A 20781-nucleotide genomic window follows, 5' to 3' on the forward strand; every position below is an offset into this window, starting at 1 on the left:
GGCCTTTATGTGAACCAAAATTCGAGAGCGGCTTTGCTTTTTAAATTATTTATTTCACTGGATTGTACAGGTGTGGTGTTACGCAGGATTATGGGCGGACCGAATCGATCAAACAAAAACCCTGTTACGTCATTCTAGTTTTTTTCTTAATCTTAGGTAAATTATAATAAAGTGTCTTTATTATAGTCGTTAAACATTTTTTCCTTTTTTTATGTATCTAAATAAAATAATTACCAAAACAAAAATGTTAAAAAAACATTACGCATTGTAAAACAAGTTTTGTATGGCAATTGATTTTAGCGCCATCTTTTGGTATTTTAACGAACTACATTGCATTTTAATAAACCTGTAACCCTTAACTTTCATTAATAATGACACATTGTAATAGAAAACTTTTATTCGTTTTCATGAATTGTCATCTACACTGGTTACGTAGATGGCTGTGAAATATTTTAAAAGTCTGAAAGTAATATGAGTTACTAAAATAATCCATTTCTATTACATTTTTAATCAAATTAGCGTACGTAAGAAACGGAAAAACTTTAGCCTTTTACCAGTAAGCGCATTTTTATATTACATAGAAATCCGAAGAAAAATCTAGCAAACTAAAACTTTTCTACATTTACATTTTCTGTATAAAATTAACCCTTTGACAAACAATATTTTTACTTCACTATACTCATTGACGAATAATCTAATATTAGTCGTATATCGCAAGAAAAATTAACCTATTTAATAAATGATTTTTAATTACTTCAATTAAAAGATCGACACGTGATACGAGAACGTGTCGTTACTTTATTTATAGCAAATTGATTTATTTACAATGTCCAGTTTTGATAATTTATTCAACAATGCCAGAAGTGGGCAATTTAATAGAAACTGGAATTAAATGGTGCTAATTCAATAAATCATCTCTCAACGTGAAATATATTTCTATTAATTTAACAATATTGAAGCCTCCTGTCTGAGACGATATTGGGTATATATATTTATTAAATAAATGACTAACCTACAATTGTTTAAAATAAAAACTAATATATGTTAATGTTTTTACGAGTTCTATGTGGGCGGCCTATGTCCAGCTGTGAATATGGAGCAGATCCTAAGGCTCAAATTATGACGACAATGTTTATAAACACAGATAAAAACTAATATCTATTATTAGTAACTTTAACGATACTTTGGTTAAAGTAATACAGATAAAAACAATAATGTATATAGGTCTATCTGTACAACATTTTTATCAGAGCAATTCAAAAAATTTATATTAATTAAATCAAAAAGTGAAAAATGCTAGGGAATAAACAGTAAACAAAAAAAAATATTTCATAACAATCTTAAATCTCCAGAAACGAGTTCAAAATCACTTTACATATGCTTACTATATTATCAATAATTTATTAAGAACTTAGGTTATCTTTACAAATATAAAAATTTGTTTGTCTGTTTGTAATATTAATATAACCGCTTTTTACTATATTCATTTGAATATATGTATGGTATATATACCAAAATTACATTTTTGCCACTCTATTTGTTTCAGCTAATCTCTGATTTTTTTTAGGAAACTATTTTTTTTTGTTAATTTCCAATCGAAGTCGCGGACACAGGTTATTTATAAATAAAACAACATAAATATTTATTTCTCTATATTTTTCTACTTGATAAACACACCTTTAAAATATCGAACTGAAACATGTTAACAAAATTCTTTTCACATCTATAGAATAAAAATCATAAATATTGATTTGTTTAATGTTGTTAGCTTGGTATATTGTAGCTTGAGTTTTTACTCAAATACAAGCTATGAACCAGCTAATTACAGTGTCATTATTAGATGATTTTTACATTTTATTTTGTCATTGACAGCATTTGAGGCAATGGTCATATGTGAAATAAGGCCAAAAGTACTTTAAAAGGACTAAGCTAGACTACTACCTCATGAACCTGGACTTGTAATTATTTCAAATTAGATGGCTGGAACAAAACAACACTTTAAGTAGAATTTTTGAAATAGTTTTGTATGAGTTCATTTGAAAAAAAGGTTTTATTGTAAACCTTGCTTCAAATAAAATTAACAATGACATGAATTTCTGTACGAAAAAGGTATTAGAAATTAAATATTTAATGGATTCAGGCGTTACATTGCGGAAGTCCATCCTAAATAAGAAAGGACCAATATCTAGCCACCTCCGCACATGCAGTGGTTGTCGTGCATGAAAGTGCACCGCCCGCCAGCCCGCTCGTAAATGCGCATGCGACAGACAATGCCAACTACACAACCGCCACCGTAAATTCACTCGACACGTGTTTCACCCCTCCAAGGAGTTGTTACACAGATTAGTGCTAAACACCGGTGTTTAGCACTAATCTGTGTAACAACTCCTGAAGATGCCCCGTGGAGGTGCACTTTCATGCACGACAACCACTGCATGTGCGGAGGTGGCTAGATATTGGTCCTTTCTTATTATTAGAAATTAAGCTTTGTACACATCAGTGTGTTTATAATTGATCTTCTTGTCCAGACCAAGGAGTTGTCTGATTATGAACTCCGGCAGGCGCTTGTGCTTCCAACGTGTAGGCAGTGGGGTGTGGTTGGCTTTGTCCAGCTTCCCCACCACATACTGCTCAGCGGAGAAATCATTTGCTGCTTTGATCATCGCTAGCAGCTCATTCTGGAAGATTTTCTCTTTCACTTGACGTCTACGCTTTTTAATCTGTTAACACAAAATTTCATATGTCAATCATTTACCATCTGTACAAAATAAGTAAATAAAGTCTAATTTTTTAAATTAACCTGTGCTTTCTTACAAAGTTCTATTTTTAAATAACCACATTCAATAATCACTGATATTATATTTGACTTATTTTTACTTTATGTTATGCAAGGTTCTAAAACCAAATGCATAAGTTGAATTAAAAAAATTAACTTCACATCAATTCATTGTAATATAAATTTTATAACAACACAGTATAGATATAATTTGAAAAACACAAAAATTACAATTAATCAATGTCAGAACAAACTATGGAAAGAAAATTATTAGGGGTATAAGAAGTAATGTCATTTTTGTCAATATAATTTTAGAAAAAACAATTGATTTTTACCGCTCCGGCAGTGACATTTTGTGTACTAAATGGCAAAAGCTTGTTGATAATAATGAAGGTGAAAATATTGTTCAAAAACCTTTAATTTTGTAAATTTAACTTAAGAAAGCACCATTACTTTCTAGTTACCCCTCATAAAATTAAAATTGTAGTAAACATTCTGATATATCATTATAATTATATTCACCAGGAAATAGAGTATATTACCCAAACTACTAATTATAAATCATTCTAGATGCTGTTTTAAAAGTCCATTCTATAAACAAACTGACAGTTGCCCCATTTATATACATAGCTCATTAGAATGATTGCATTAATAAAATAGATTAACCCTTAAGCATCCAGAATTTAGAAAAAAAAAACCAAACATTCAAAGAATTATTGAGGTAACAAATAATAACAAGTTCTGTAAAGCAGTTTGGTCATTAAAGTAATTTTTACTATTTGAAGTTACACTGCCTTTTGTTTTGGCTGTGTGCAGCTTCTTCGGAAACAACAGTTTGTGAGTGGAAAATTTTACTCCAGCAAATTGCATCCCAATGATAAAAATTATTTACACAAAGAGAGACTGGACCCATACAGATGTATAGTATTGTGACTGTAGTATAGTATAGTTGCGCAAAACAAAACTAACTAAACTACTTAGCAGTCGGGAGTAACAGGGGCCTCTCCTGCCCACCATCACTTGAACATGGGTGATAGATACAGCTAACAGTGTCTTAAGTACTAGTGTGATATGTGTGTAGTGCATCACGCTCTACAGGGCAACAATGTGAGGTGTAACATAGTATTGTAAATTAGGAATTTCTATTATAAATTTGTCATAAAGGTTAAATCAAATTTTCAAAAGAAACCATTAAGGAAAAAAGAAGTATTTGTGTGATCGCCTCATAATATAAGTATAAAATTTATGTCACTAATTTGAAGATAACAATAAATAATCTAGGTTTGTTAGTATTAGTATTTATACTAAATTTAATTTATACAACACTGACCCGAGCCCAACGGTGTCGCATCCGTTTCCAAAGCTTCCTCCTCTGATGCTTCTTCATCTTCTTCCGTCGAATGACAATGAGCCTGACTGCTTGCTTCTCTTCTTGTCTGATCGCCGGCAGACCGATCTCATCTTTCCTCCAGTTGGTATCAATGACGGGTAAAATTGATCGAGGATTTATTATTGGTATATAGGCGAGCGGATCACGCTTCACGCGGTCTTCACTCGGCTTATCTCTTATTTCTAGATTAATGCATCTTGGGCTAAATACTATTCCGCTGTATTTTGTAATATCATTAACATTTTTTACACTTTTCGGTGTTGTCTTACATTCCTTCAGAGTATTTAACGCTGTTTTAATATTAATGAGCCGTAAATCTGAAACGCGTATATAAGACAATTATATAAAAATGGTTTTTAGGATAACCTATATAGAAAATAACCGACACACATACTATTCTACTTACACTTTACGGTATTATGAAATGAATTCATCATGTTTCTTTTTGTACAAAACCGTTGCTACATTATAATATTTATTTATATTTATTATTAGATATTCAACTTATTTAACGAATAAAATTAATCAAAACCAAATATTTAAAGATATGTCATATAATGTCAAGGACCACAGATGGTTTAGATTGCCTGAACCACAGATTAACAATTTATTACAATTCAAACTTTTTAGTATAAATCTTTGTTTAATTTAACTAAAAAGGAAATATAAATATATGTCGCTGCTTTCGCAAATAATTTATATTATGACAACCACGAAACAAAAAGAGAAAATTAAACAAATGTAATATTTGTTAGCTACATCTTTAATGGTTTAAATTGGCTTATTAAAGTTTATAATGAAGAAAAATCGATCAAAGCATTTCTGATAGCGTGATATACTTTTTAAAAAATACGATATTATCTAGGCTTTACAATTAAAAATATTTTGGGCTTCTTACATAAGTCGACTAATAAACTGAAACAAGGTAATACAAAACTTGCGACAGATATAAATGCAACATTTATAATTTATTCGTCATCTAGAGCGTTTCTTATTATAGATTTTTCTTTTGGTACGTGATCCTGTCGTTGACCAAAAATTATTTAAGATGCATATATCATAAGGAGCAATAAGGGAAATGATTGAATTATTATTTATTTTTAAATTTTATTCAACATAATTAGTGTTTATAGAAGATTTTTAATTAAATCTACATCGGGTGGCACCGCTGACGTATCACCCACAACTGCAATCGCCATATAGGATTCTGTAACAAAGGCCAAATTAATGTTTTTAATATTGAAGATATATCGAGTTCAGATTAATTTAAAAAAAAAAGTTTATTAATCTATCAAAAAAAGAAATAATAGGTTAGGATTTAATTAATTTTTTTTCAAAAGGTTTAGTTTACGTGAGATTGATGCTTAGTTTAGATTATATGTATTTAAGGCTGTTAAAAATGAAACAGTAATAAGTGATTTTCATCATTGAATATTAAAATGGTGATGTATATAAAAGGTTACGGCGACATGTCAAAGTCGCGGCAATTCATTGGATGTGATGGCAGTATAAGACCGATCATTGTGGCGATCTTTGAGGGAGGCCTATGCCTTCCGGTGGGCTTCTATCAAGTGACCTGATGATGGTTATGATGATGAAAAATTACTACTATTCTACCGATATATTGTAAATACATTTTAATAGCTTATTATTTAAATAGGTTAGGTTATGTTGCAATAAAAATATTGCGTATTTCACTCTCTTAGTTCTTTTTACCATAAATAAATATAAAACTTACGTTTACTGGATATCTCATTAGCAGTTAGCAGTATTTCTTCATTAGGTATAGAGTCTATAATAGAGAAATATTGTTGCGTCCCGTCGATTTGTACATCATTGGCTATTTGCAAAGCCATACCCTCGGCAACCTGTACGCAGTCCTCTTCGTGGAGAGCGAGGTTTAGTTCTAAATTAAAAAAAAAACGTCATTATCATTAACTGAATTTAATTCGTAGTGTTTTAACGCCATCTAGCGGACGAAGTGTACACTACTGTCGTTCCTCATAAATCAGTTCCTTTTGTTAAAAAAGTGACTTTACACTTTCGAAATTAGAATCTTAAATTTTTGTTTTTAACCTTCTCATAAACGTAAACGGTTGGAACCTTAGGACGCAGGCCGCGCATCCTAAGTCCTTCGTTCCACCTTCATCATCATAACTGTAGGAGCTATATTACGTCATCGTCAGTGGCGAATCGAACAGGGGAATCCCACGCTAGAGAGCTCTGTAATTACGTCGGGCCAATGACAGCGCTCTAAAATACTTCTCGCCTTCTGATTGGCTGGCGGTATTTATTGGTCGAATATTGTTTTCATAATTTTGAGACTCATTTTAAATATCGGCTAAGTTTAGATGTACACACTTCTACTTTGGACTTCGTGTTGTAATTACTTACAAGACCTACCTACCCTAGGAAGTATCAGAATTCAAAGATTACGTCCAACGTGGACAAACGACTTTGAGAACTTCGGAAGAAATTTGTTTATTGATTCAACTTCTTTAATAAATAGGAGTGCTCGAAAGCGGCCTGCAACCAAGGCCAGCTCTAGCTCGTGTAGCGCCCGTGTGCATTAAAACCATGGCGCACCCTAGGCCTGACACCCCCCCCCCCATCCCCTGCGGCTATAACTATTAACTTCGCCGTAGTAACAAGAAGTTTTTTTCATATTCCAACAAGCTATTTTATAAGTAGGTATAGCTTGGAGTATGGTATTAGTTACGGCCTTTCTTCTTATGACGGCAGAATAACACTCATTGCTCCGCGCTGTCTGGTTGGCTGGTGAAATAAGGTTTATTTCCAGTTGAAAAAGCCGCCCATAGGGTGCTCGCGTTTGATAACTGCCACCACCGCGGCAGCTGACCGCTTCTGTCATATCATTGTTGTACGATGATGGTTTAAGACGATGCTCTTAGCTGTCTCTGGGAGCGCCGCGGTGCTCCCTGAGACAGCGGCACCCGTGTGCATTGCACACCCTGCACTATAGGTTAAGCCGCCCCTGCCTGCAACCATCGTCTTCCAACATCCAGTAGAAGTACTACGCTGGACTTGCTGGACTGTTGTTTCCATCTCCCGACCCTTAAGAACCCAGCAATCTGCGCTATGAAGCCTGCCCACTTCAAATTGCCAATTTTCTAAGCTATGACGAATAGGCAAACTGACCTAAAATATCTTAATAAAATAATACCACACAAACTGGTTTTTTTATGCCTCCATGTTTCCTTCTTAAGTTAAAAACCTACTGAGCCGTTTCTTGGCGACGTCTATATGGTCCGCGTTGAGTTTGTCCACGTTGGAGAGGAACGCTACCACCACACGAGCTACCTTCTCCGCGGTCGAGGGTCGGGTTCTCGCCATCACACCTGTGATATATACAACACCGAGTGAGATCATCCATAAATTCCAGACCAAATAAAATGCCTTAAAAAGATATGGTACCCGGCATTTGATTTGGCGCATCTATACGTAAGTTGGGTTAGATTATGTAGAACGTTGTCTTTATCGCAACAAAGATGAACCTAATCGAATAACTCATTCTTGCTTCCGAAGTGCCAAATCAAATGCCGGATACTTAAGACGGATAACTATATAAAATTTCTCTTAAGTTTTAAAAGTCTATGCATTCTTCCCTATGATAAACTAATTCATTACTTTGGTATACGAATTTAAAACTCTCAAATATTAAAACCATTCAAATTATTTCTATAACCAGATTTTCATGGGGCATGAAGTATTTTCCGAGTACCTTCATAGGTTTAAGCTCAAGGTCATCTAGGCAAGCTCGTTAGGCATCTGTGATCCGGGAGTGGACCAGACCGTCGTGCACCTAATTACTGGCTGTTCCGTATTTGACTCAAAAAGAGCGTATTACCAGTTTCGGTTACAAGAAAGGATGGTGGTGGGATCCATCGCCTCACTAGTGAGCAATAAGGAAAGTCGCCAGACTTCTGTAGGAAGGTCATAAGACTGGTTATGATTATACCGAACATCACCTTACAGAACCTGTTCCAAATTTGTTGATTATACTTTCACCAAAGTTCCCAACCGTTATACCGACGGGTTCAGTACACCCTTCCTAGAGCAGAGACCTATTTACGGTAGATCTTGCCTCCACCGTCTCCGACGCAGTACTCTTTAAGGTGAGTAAGAGCTCCAAGCAGATGTTGGACACACGGCACTTTCACTCGTACGCCAAGAATGCACAAACGGTTCAATCCTCGCTGGAGACGCCAGGTAGGGTAATCCCTGGATATTGAACTGGAATTGTAGGTACACTCACTTCTCTATTTTTTTGGCCCCCGCTATTGGGACCTCTCGTTCCACCCCCTATTTATTTGGGAACAGAGATTTCTTTTATCATCTTCCATTCTTTATCATTTATACTTTACGTTGTTTTCATTTTTCCATCACCTTTTATCCCATCCTCAGACATTACAGCTCAAGTGTATTTTATTCTTCGCTTTTACTATATATATCTCAGTTTAACCACTTCTCCATTCACCGTCACGGAATCTTAGTTACTCCCTGCTGCGGTGGGTATTGTCTACCAAGGTCATACCGAAGAGTCCAGTTTCGGAGTAAGAGATATTGAAGGCTCTGTATTCGGTGTAGAGGTCGTCAGCCATGGAGCAGAGAGGTGTTTGGGCGATGCGGTCAAGGGTGTGCTGCCCGACCTGGGCATAATCCACGCCGCAGGCCATTGCCACCAGCGCGTGTTTCAATGTGGAGCTAAGAGGAGAACCATAATCAAGGATTAAATAGAGAAGAAGTTCCTTCTGTCCAACACCATGCTCAATACTTCTTCAGATATAAAAAAACTCTGGAAGTAAACTTTAATTTTATTTCCAAAAATTAGTACTTAAGTTTTATATTAGCTAGATATCGAAAATTATCTGAACAATTTACAACCGAGCCTGAAGAACGAAATTAAGAAATGTTTCGTGAAATAAAACGCATTATGTTCCATACGGAACACTATCACAGAATGATTGGATTACTTAGTTTTTTATTATAAAATGTTCCCACATTCACTAGACGTATATATGTTGCGCCAAATTAAGACTAGAAATAAATTGACATATTTAAAAGTCACCAAATATCGCTGGTCCCAGCCCCTGGCACACCCACCGCCACCCAGGTATCAGAACCTTGCCCCAGGTCGTAGTACTCGCAGTCACCTCGAGGGAAAGAGGTCATCGGCTCTCTACCACAGGTCTTATCCTGAAAACGAAGACCAGAAAAGACTTGACTATATGGAAAGAGATACCACAATTCGGAAATTAATTTACTAACTGAATTATTAAGAAATAAAAGAAAGCATTGATCAAGCTACCAAAGGCCGTTAGGATGAAAGATTGACAACCACGACGTCATAGTGAAGGTTGCCGGAAGTAGCTGAACGAGGACAGATGTAGACCGATCACCAGGCCATCTTTAAAGGAAGGCGACTTTGATTATCTCATCGATCCACCCAGTAGGGCGAATTTAGACCATTCCGCGGTTGATACTTGATAAAATATATCCCTTTACACATGTAAAGGGAATTAAATAATTTTCGTATCTACTAACATAAGTAAATTCCATGCTTAAAGATTCCGCAAGCTTCATGGTCTCTTCAAAAGGCAGACCAAAGCTGGCGATGGAGCAGTTCTTAGTACCGAAGTTCGTCATGTAGCCCTTCAGGTGGTCGGTGGTCATGTGTCCAATGCGGTCCTCCTCACAGAACATGGAGTTTCCAAGTGGACCACCCCATAGCGCTCTCTGCAGTAGATCTAGCAAGCGCTGCTTGGGGTGGATCCTCACCAAGTTGTCCTTGATAAATGGTTTGATGTCTTCCAGCTCCCATTCATGGAAACAGCACCTGGTATATAATTATTAATGGCATAAAACCAACGCCTCAATAAAAAAAAATTATCTATGGTTCAAGGAACTGAGAGAAATTATTATTATAGCTTGATTTTAAATATATTAAGTGTGTATTATAAATAATCATTTGTTTTAGTGGTTTGTTAAGTGATAAAAAACTTTAAAGAGGTGAATATGGAGTCCATTTGTAAGCAGAAAATGTTTTAAATCAATTTGCAATCAATCTATATAAAGTGATCACTGTGAATTACGTTACATTATTTTTTTTATATATTACAATGCGCGAGGTCATTAAATAGTTATATTGTCGTTTGGAATCCACTGTATGCAGTCTACTAAAATAAAATTGAAAGAGTACAAAAAAATTCCTTCGTATTCTGAACTACCGAATGCAATGCAATTGCCTGCAATGCCCCGAGATTCTTATAAAATGTTTTTAAACAGACACCGAATGTTATCATTGAAGGATCGACGTTCTCGAATGGACGCCACTACACTTAAAAATATTTGTGGTGGCAATGTTAACTGTTCGGAACTTTTGTCCGAGGTAAACTTTCGAATTCCTGCAGCAAGAACGCGTTCTAGATCTCTCTTTTTATCAACGGCTAGGACAAATATCGGTAAACATGCACCCTTATACAGAATGTGTGACCTCCACAACTCATATGTTAGTGATATTGATATATTCTCGTGCTGTTTCGTATCTTTTAAAAAACAATTTCGTTCGAAATTATTGAGTACATACAATGCAATTTAAACCATAATATAAATATAATATAAATATATACACTAACATAATATAAATATATAAACCATAGTCTTTGATCCCTGTTTAGTAATGTTTTTATTTTTATTTGTTTTTTCATTGTTTGACTATAAAACATTATATGTTCTCAGTGAGATAGTTATAAGGTAACAATTGTAACTAATTTTACATTTCTAAGCTTCTAATTTTTTACTTTCTTACTGCCTTTTGTTACTGTCTATCTCCAATAAAGTAAATAAATAAATAAATATAGCTCTTGGCAATACAAAGTCTGCTTGTACAGATGGTAAATATTTTTTAAGTTATATGTAGATACAAGAATTTTTAAAATGCTTTTTGTTACTATATTATCATTACGCTATTTAATATTTCTGAATTCATTGTATTTTAACAGAATTATTTTCTGTTTAAATACAAACTTATCGTTAATAAAATTATGAAAACTAGTTTTTCTGCCTTAATTAAAAAAAGATTTCATACGTTAAAATATTTTAAAAAGAAATTACAAAAAGTTATCAACTGGTAGGCCCCGACGAGATTCGAACTCGTGATCTCCTGTTTACTAGACAGGCGCTTTAACCAACTAAGCCACGGCGCCGTTGTGATATGTGTTGAAAAGTATAATCATATTAATACATAACTCTATTTATACATATATATTCATACGTATATATAAAGTTTTTTTTTTTTATTTTTACATTAAATAATTTTTTCGATAACAAATAATTTCAATATTTTTGATATAAAGAATCTTTTAACAAATTAATACATCTCTTCTTAATATTTTATTATAACATAAATATAACTAACTAAAATTATAATATCATAAAAATAAAATAATGAAACATACATTGCTAATTTAATAATTTACCTGATTACCAAGGTGTCAAAGAAACAATAATCTGCAATCTATCGTTTTAATACAACGCCATCTAGCGGCAAGTTACGTCAAGTTGTGTACATTAATTTTAATTTGATTGTAATACTAATATTATCATACTGTAACAATATTACGTCTTTTAATAATGTTTACATCTATACAAGTCTGTATTCTAAACGAAAGCTGTTCGAATAATCTCTGATATAACATAAAAACCACTCTTTAGTTAGAAAAAACTTGAAGAATGAACTTTGACCAAAAAATTTAATACATGTTTACCGGCACATGCTAGATAGAAGCATTGCGGGAGTTCCTTCCGTTTCATTTTCTCCCAGCACTAATTCTTTCTGAAGTGGTAATAGTCATATAAGCCAGGAAATAGCAACCGGTTAAGCCGACTTTCGACCCTCTTAGCCACTCTTATGTCGAAATACAATAATTGTAACCGCGTTTTAAAACTGAATTGAAGGAAAATACATATTATTCTATAAAAGAATACTTAATTGACAGGAAACCTTGTCAATTATTTAGGCTAAATTTGACAGAAAGCGTATGTGTATAAATAAGCATATATTGTTAAATTTTAACAAAAATTTTGTTGTGTGTGTTTAGCATTGTAGAGTGAAAAATAAAAATATTAAAATAAAGTTGACGATCCATAGGAGTTCTGTCAAAAAAGTGAATATCGAATCAATGAATTTTATTTTTATCTTTGAATATAAGAAAAGTTCCCACAGTTGCGCAGCGCATAAGTTTCGATCGGGAATCGCAGGTTAACAAGCGACCGATAATAATGGTTCAAGTGGCAGCTGCAGTTACATCAGCATTACGTTTATGTTTAGGTACTTTCACAGTTTATTTGCAGTTTCAGTGCCATTAGCATCGACACCCCAATAAAGCCTTCCTGCGTGGGCCCCATAATTGGACAAACGTTGGGTTACACTCTCCTATCTTATGAATGTGCAGTTCTTATAACAGAATATTTCAACAATTGCCTGCCAGAGATATCTTTCGCGGTTATTACAGTCTTTAGTAACCATTTTATTAATTCAGTGTATCCATAACAGATTTTCAATTTTTATTGAGTATTTTAAGCACCCAGCCTTGAATATTGCGCGCCGGAGGAAACATTTTCATACTAAGAAATCTCTTGGTGTTTAAATTTATACGCTCAATATTTTTTTTAGTACGATCACTTTTCTTTTAATTTTTTTATCTTTCTTTCTATAATATTCTACATAAAATTACAAATAAATATTTGTAAATTAAAAATTATTAATAAATCATAGAAAATAGTTGATGTAATAAGATTCAAATTTAACAAGGAATTTAGATGAGGAATTTGAGGTTATGTGCTAAAGAATATCAAAATGTGATGAATGAAAGAAATTGTGACCGATGTAAGAAGAAACATTAATTTAAAACATATATATAAATACTGAAAAAAATATTTAATTCGATATTTTAACGTTTCTACCCCTTACAAAGTAGAGGGTAGGAGATGTTACTCACAAATAGAGGGAGCCACTAAAAAATTATGATAAAGTAAATTTTAAAATTATGTCACCTATAAAGGAACACATAACAGTCAATATTTTAACACATAACAGTACCATTATTCATACGGTAACTTTTAATGTACCTTTAACTTATATGTACTGCTGATGCATCTAAGTAAATAATTGTTAAGTAAATTAGTATAAACGAGCCAAGCTTTAGTCAAGAGCGATATTACCTGGAGACAGCAATGATGGTGTCGTTTGATTAAATGATACAATGTGGATACAAATATAATAATTTACTTAATGGCGCACACCTTTACCAGAAGAGAAGTTGTTTTTCCAAACAAAACGATCTCTTTTAGCTTAAATCATGTTGTGGGATTCCTCCTAGGATCGGTAGATCTAGTGTAGTGATTCCCAAAGTGATCTATATCGACCCCTAGGGGTCTATGACAACCTGCAAGGGGTCTACGTCAGCGAAAAAAAAATTGGGGGACCATGAAATGAAAATGGGTCTACGATAGTGTTATCTATTTCTTAGTAATTTATAATTAAAGCACAGGTTCATCCTTCTCACTAAAAATATTGACATATGCTTATGTTATTTTATTTATAGTTTATTTTATGTTTATTTAACATTACGTATATTTTACATAACAGATACAAAATTTTATTTTGAGTAGTTTTAATTTAAATTCAATTAATAAATGTAAAAATTAACATGTGTTTTTAAGTTAAGTTTTTCAGGAATAGGAAATCAATATCGGGTAAGTAGGGGGTCTACCCAACACAGAAAAACATGGCAAGGGGTCTACGACACAAAACAGTTTGGGGAACTCTGGTCTAGTGGGTAATGACAACACAAAGTCCAAAGTAGCAGTAATTTAGTGTGAATATGACTATTGGTTAGCGCATGGGTAAAATCAAGTGAACCAGTTACCTGGCAGCTGTATCTAGCAAGTAATATTTCATCTCGGAGAAGTCATCTAGGGGACAGCGAAGAGTATAGGCGATGCTCTGGCGGTCGGAACTGCACGTCAGGTAGCAGCCGCGCTGGTGAAGAGTTCGCATCTTGCCGTACCCGGAGTACGCTCGCCCTGAGCTGCCGGACATCGCGCGGATGAAGTGCGTGGCACCCAACTCACCGTCTCTCTCCACCCGGGATCCTGCCTATGAAATGAATTATTCTAGAAATTGCGCATTCACGTTCCAGGAATTGGATCAAAACCGCGCTAGTTGTTGGATCTCTGGTCAGGTATAGGTCTCCCCCAAAGACCGGGTAAACTCCGATCTTGTACTACCCACATCTAACAACATACCGTTACCTTGACTTATGACTTCAGTAAACTTAGAGGGAAGACTAACCACACCGGGTTTTCGGCTTCTTGTCGCCACTAAAGAATATTTAGGCCCCTTCCAAAACGCTTAAGTAAATAATATAAAGTGATGAATATATAAAATATGTAACTACAAAACAAATGCAATCAATCAAGAATAAACTTGGCTTAAAAACAAATAAAAGCGTAAAGAAATATATCCATATTTTTGCTGCCTTTTGAGTTATATATTCCCCTTCTTAAAATATTTTCATATTATGAAGAACCAAAGTTTAAGATAAAGGTGGATAGATGGCGCTAATTTAAATACACAAAATTTTATATAAAATCAATAGCTGCGATCTGTTGACGATTCAGGAACTTCCATCATTAAATAGTGGTTGATCGAGATTCCTTAGTCGCTTAGTACGAAAATGAACTAAGCTTTTGTACTTTTCCAGGGTAGACTAAATCCCGAAATTTAAATTCGCGTGGGGGTCAAATTACTTGATATGTGTTCGTGTAGAACACGCTGCGTGGACCAATATAGTTTATTTATCATGCAGATAATAGAATTGTACACATTTTAAGGACCTGGAACATGACGGTGCAGGCTCCCATCTGCGATCCAAGGGGATGGACTGCCGCCACCTGGATTCCGTTAAGCATGTGCGACCGCTGCACCTGTTTGGGCCCGTAAGGCTTCTGCGAATTCCTGGACCAAATATATATGCCTCTCGCCGAGAACTTCACAGATGGGTATCGGTTTAATAAACTAAATTTCATCATCACCACTGAAATATATTGTTATTAAACAAAATATATATTGACAAATATGTCAATGAAACTGTTGACATATGTCAATGTAATAAGTTTTTATTTTTTATCAACAATATATTCACCTTCGTTATCAACAATCTTTTGCCATCTAGTATACAAATTTTCAATGCCAGAGCGGTAACAAATCAATCGGTCTTCACGGGGCATAGGTCATTCTCCGATTACCTTCACCGGTTTTTAACCCAAGAAGGTCTCTTCGTGCTTCTGTGAACCGAGCGTAGACCAGACCGTGGTCCAACTGGTAGCCCACTGTCCCGCATTCGGAGGAGTCCGAGTCGACTACAAATGCCGGTTAGGCAAGAAGATTGAGGAGGCGACCATCACCTCCATCATGTTAGAGGAAGAAGAAAGATAATCCTTCCTCAACTACTGTAAGAAGATAGCCAAAACAGCAGTAGAAAGAAATAAAACTTAACTATAGGCTCAAATATTGTCAGATTGGAAATTAAGTAGCACTAAAAAAAGTAAAGAAAGAAACAAAATTAAATAGTGAATAAAAATGTTGCAATAAATAAAATAAAAGATAAAAACTGTGATAAACATATGTAAATAACGAAATGTGAGGCTGCATAAAACTGAGATATTTAAAGAAAATTGTAAATGAAGATACCTATAATGTAGTGGTTGAGGATGGATGTATGGCGAATAGAACAGAAGATAAGGACTGGAAGAAGTAAAAAGATAATAAAAAAAGAATAAACGACCCTGTACTTCCCAAAGATAGGGGTACGAGACACCCCAAATAAAGACGGCGGTCTGGAGAGGCCCGTATCACTCCCGACCTTCGAGTAGTCCTCGCTTCGCACAACTTACACTACACCTCATTCACTACACTATACATCAGAGTTCCCCAAACTTTTTTGTGTCGTAGACCCCTTGCCATGTTTTCCGTGTTAGGTAGACCCCCCACTTACCTGATATTGATTTCCTGTAAATTTCTAACTGTAGTGAAGTTTAGTGTTAAAAACACATGTTAATTTATACATTTATTAGGTTTTTACAAGTTCAAAATGTATTGCGACCACAAAACGAATACCGACATCCTACAACTTACACAATTTTATAAACATATATATATTTAAACATATTTATATTTTTACTTCATAGGTACTTTTATAAATAATGTAAATTTTTTGATGGTATAAGATAGTATGATGTAAGTAAATAGGTACTATCAGTGTATGTGTTGAGATCCACTATCGTGGACCCACATTTTCATTTCATCACTTGCAGGTTGTCATAGACCCCTAGGGGTCGATATAGACCACTTTGGGAATCACTGCTATACACCTACACGGGTATAGTCCCTCCACGTGTGTACGTCTTCCTTGTAACTGGGGTACGACCACCCAACGTAAAATTTTAGTCCGCGGACCTCTTGATTCCTCGGACTCAATATAGATAAAGCTACACAAAGCCTAGATAGGCTAGCAACATAACTTCAAACGCAAAATACAAATCAAATACAGATATAGTATTAAATAATTTAATTGCTCATAAAATATTGTTCAATTTATCTGATGAATATTCTAAATTGCATTAAAGTTCATTCATATTTGACCTGTACAAAATTAATTATGTATTTTGAGAGAATTTCCTCATTGTTATTTGTGTTAATTGCCTGCAATAAGCGATATGATATTACTAATTATATATTTCGATTGTAAGATCAGATCAGATGTCAATGCAATTGACGCTATACAGGATGATTAGTAATAGGTTTAAAAACTTTAAAGGAATGAATTTATAGATCATTTATTGTCAATTAATCTGTGGTTCATGCTATCCAAAAATCAACGGTGTCATATAACGTAATGATAATATAACAAGAAAAAACATTATTAAAATTAGTATTTTTAAACGGTTTTATTTAGTTCGACCCGTAAGGAATTTATTTGTTTGTTTACTTGGATCAAAATTAGAAATTGAAATTTAAACACCTTCCCGTTGTCAGATTGATCTGAAATTTGGTACACAAATTTAATTTAGATGACAATACAATATAATAAAATCAATAATATTATAAATCTAAGATGGCCGCCGATATAAAATGGCGGATTACATATTTTTCCTTAACCCCCTCAATATGGGTATCAAATGAAAGGGCTACACTAGTAAAACATGATGATTATGCCAAAAATTAAAATTCAAGATGGACGCCGTTCCAATAGGGCGGACTAGGTACATATTTTTCCACAACCACCACAATATGGGTATCAAAAAACCGTTTAACCTAAAAGTCTTTTAAATGTATTTATTATGTATAAAAATTAATTATGGTTTATTATCTGTCCCTGTAAGTAGACTGTACTACTAGAAGATATTAGTCTGAGGCATTCAAAAAAAAAATAACGTAACATTTTTCAGAGTGATCACTTGGTCCAAGGTGATTGTGTGTATAAAAGCCTTAAAGTTTTTTTTGCTGACACATTAGCGATACATCCACTCCTTTTTAATTTGATATCTCTATATCATGTATATACCATCGTCATAAATATAATAAAAAAGTAAGACGAATTTGTATATTAAATTCTTTATCTATTATTACAAATCATTTCATCCTTCCTTCACATCAACACATCTTCTAATAATATTTACAATACAATACAATACACATATTTTAACAGATATAAATCAAAATAATCAGGCGATATCACTGCCAAGGATTCTTGTCATTTAAATATACGTTTATTGAATAATGTGCATATAGTTAAATCATTTTAAAATTCATCAATCACAAAACATATTATATTCGATGTAGTTATAGTATTCTCTATCTCTTGTTATGTATTCAATTTAATAATAAATATAAATCGATCAGAAAATATCGACTATAATTAAAATGGTAAATTATGTACAAGTATATAAACCTTCTTATATTTTATATCATTAACCTTTAAAACTAACGTGATTTTTAAAGGTTAATAAGATTTCTAAGATATATTTTACAGAAAGTAATATTTAAAATTTTTACGATTCGATTTACGATTACGATTTAATAAAATCGTGAATATGTGATAATGAAGCGCATCAATAATAATTTATAAATATTCGCGATATATTTTAAGTATATTATTTATGGTAATCGCACTAGGGATGTACCTATGTCGAAAATTATCGATAAATTATATTGTAACAAAAATAAAAAGTTATCGAATTGCGATCACTAGCCGGTAAATACAGCGTGGGTAAGTCGCCCACTAGATGGAAAGATGATTTAATTCAGGTCGCAGTAAATCGCCCATCGCCCACTAGATACTGGCCGCGGAAAACCTGTCATCCAATTTGACATGATGATAACATTCAAAAATGTATTTAATTCTTCATGTATTCAATTTTTATGTATTCAAATGTTAAATCATTAGTTTTAGTAGCTGTTTTGGGTCACCAATGTTGCGAGTTTAAAGAGAACAGAAAAGTAAAAGAACTTTCAACCGCAACGGACTTCGGTTGCACGAGTGATGTGCTCCGCTCTCTTTGAACAACATCTATGAATTAAGTTCTTCACCTCCATCTCTAATTAGACTTCGCAGTGAAGATAGGAAGCATAGGCTTCATCTGTCTGTGTCAATATATCAAGCCCAAAGCATTGGAAACTTTCAATATTTTTTATCTTACGAATTTGAAACAGATACACATCTTGTTTGGCTAAATCGACAATTTTTGATTTAAATGTTTATTAGAAAACTAAATGTGCATATAATATTATTGAGAAAATTTGTAAAGTCACTATAAAACTGGTAATTCTCCACAATGTAGGCTAATAACACATTTAAATGTCGAACAAGCAAAAATTTGCTTATCGTTCTCTTTAGATAAGACATAAAAAATTAAACATAATTAGCAGTTGAGTATTGGAAGTTTTTCCTAATGTTTGTCGATGCTTTTTCAAATATATTTCACCAAATTTGGTCATCGACACGCGAAGGTTCCTTTTAGTATTCATATGAGACGTAATCAGATATTTAAAAGCATCATGTTATGGATTCCAAAGTAACCTGAAGTAATAAGTGACAGTTCATCATTCAGGCTGGTATAATGAAACTGTAGCGTTCACACTGCATATTGTTGGCCACTACGACCGTCGATCTAAGGATTCCAATTTGAATGACGATTTGAATTCGAACGCCATCAGTGATGTGGTTGTTTCCGTTGTATTAGGGTCGTGTAAGTAGTAAATACTCTTTATATTGGTATGGTCTTTGTCTTGAGATGGTATATAGACATATATATGTCTATATACCATCGTGGTCACTCTTGGCTATCACCTTCCTCACCAATGTGCTCCAACGGTAACTCATCTCTGCCAATCGCGTATAACTTCATCGAAGGAAGATCAGACATGTGATCAGGTGGTAACTCAACCTTCCGATAATCACGTATAATATGTTGTTACAATTAGATGAATCTAAATTAATTGATCGAAACTCAAAAACGCAGTTGCGTTTATAGGTTCCTGAAAATAAATATATAGTGGTGTCTCAAAGGCTCTGTTTGACAATTTTTATAGCTGATGTTTCCATTAAGAATTCAGAAGCCTTGCTTATAGAAATTAAAAGAGTAAGAACCATAGAGAAAGAGATGGGTACCGCGTTATTTGGTCGGATTTATTCCAGGAAATAAGAAAATCAGAAATGTAAGTTAACTTATCTTCATGTATTTATAAAATAAAGTTAGAGAACAACGTCAGCAGAGTTCTTCTTCATCAGGACAACGTATCAGCACTGGTCGATACCAACAAACGAATTTTTGACTAATATCAGGTGTTGGAATTGTTTGGTCGTACCGTTTATAAGCCCCATCATGTAATATAGGCTTTATTTCTGCGACTAAGTACTTATTAGTGTACTAAGAGGTGAATTCTGCTAAACCTCTCCATACATCACACTCCCGTGCCCCCACGCATCCATAAGGATCCATATCCCTGGCAAAAGGTTTCGTTCTACCTTTTACAAGGTCGTCGTTCTCTCCTTTTCGTATCTCAAGGTACCCACTTTGTAAGGCACTTTGCCCATCTGGTGTTGTTAATACTACAGACGTGATTTTCATTTATTACCAAAGTTAAAACAAAAAAAATCTGAGTAGAAAGAGGTTTTTGATATTATAAATTCTGAAAACTTTTTGGGACAACTCCTGCATTATAACGACTTTTATTAAAATAATTAAACATCATATGTATAAATATTATCCATTAAGTAAAAAAAAAATAAAAAAAATTGCTCATAAATATTTTTTAATTAATATCGATATTTGAATATCGAGTAGTGGTGCAGCACTATACGACACTCACACAAAAGCACAGGCGTACGTCGATCCATTTTGTTCTGCGGTCCCTGAATTACGCGATAATAATAATAATGTATACAAAAGTATTCATATTTTGTCATCTAGATGAATATTCGAACGCGGACGGATACACGAACAAATCCGATTAGATATATTGTACGTA

General features: G+C 33.9%; 2 protein-coding genes and 1 non-coding gene across 3 annotated transcripts; all 3 read right to left on the reverse strand.

Moving 5' to 3' along the window:
* Positions 1-2476: 2476 nt before the first annotated feature.
* Positions 2477-4659, reverse strand: LOC137923395 (uncharacterized). Its single transcript, XM_068766638.1, has 3 exons — positions 4573-4659; positions 4107-4483; positions 2477-2720 (listed from the first exon to the last, which is right to left on the reverse strand). Exons 1-3 carry the CDS (start codon positions 4601-4603, stop codon positions 2481-2483), a joined length of 648 nt encoding a protein of 215 aa, XP_068622739.1. The 5' UTR covers positions 4604-4659; the 3' UTR covers positions 2477-2480.
* A 634-nt stretch (positions 4660-5293) lies between these two features.
* On the reverse strand, positions 5294-20650 carry LOC137923451 (cytochrome b-c1 complex subunit 2, mitochondrial-like). Its single transcript, XM_068766709.1, has 11 exons — positions 20623-20650; positions 20214-20362; positions 19588-19697; positions 15087-15207; positions 14117-14346; positions 9732-10023; positions 9256-9383; positions 8722-8891; positions 7406-7525; positions 5905-6072; positions 5294-5373 (listed from the first exon to the last, which is right to left on the reverse strand). Exons 1-11 carry the CDS (start codon positions 20648-20650, stop codon positions 5294-5296), a joined length of 1596 nt encoding a protein of 531 aa, XP_068622810.1.
* TRNAT-AGU (transfer RNA threonine (anticodon AGU)) lies at positions 11319-11392 on the reverse strand. Its single transcript has one exon. It is a non-coding gene; the product is annotated as a tRNA-Thr (tRNA).
* Positions 20651-20781: the final 131 nt, after the last annotated feature.

The sequence above is a fragment of the Battus philenor genome, unplaced genomic scaffold, assembly GCF_028537555.1.
Source record: "Battus philenor isolate CCGP_79_NKW_IND1 unplaced genomic scaffold, ilBatPhil1.0.hap1 SCAF_21, whole genome shotgun sequence".
NCBI classification, from domain to species: domain Eukaryota; kingdom Metazoa; phylum Arthropoda; class Insecta; order Lepidoptera; family Papilionidae; genus Battus; species Battus philenor.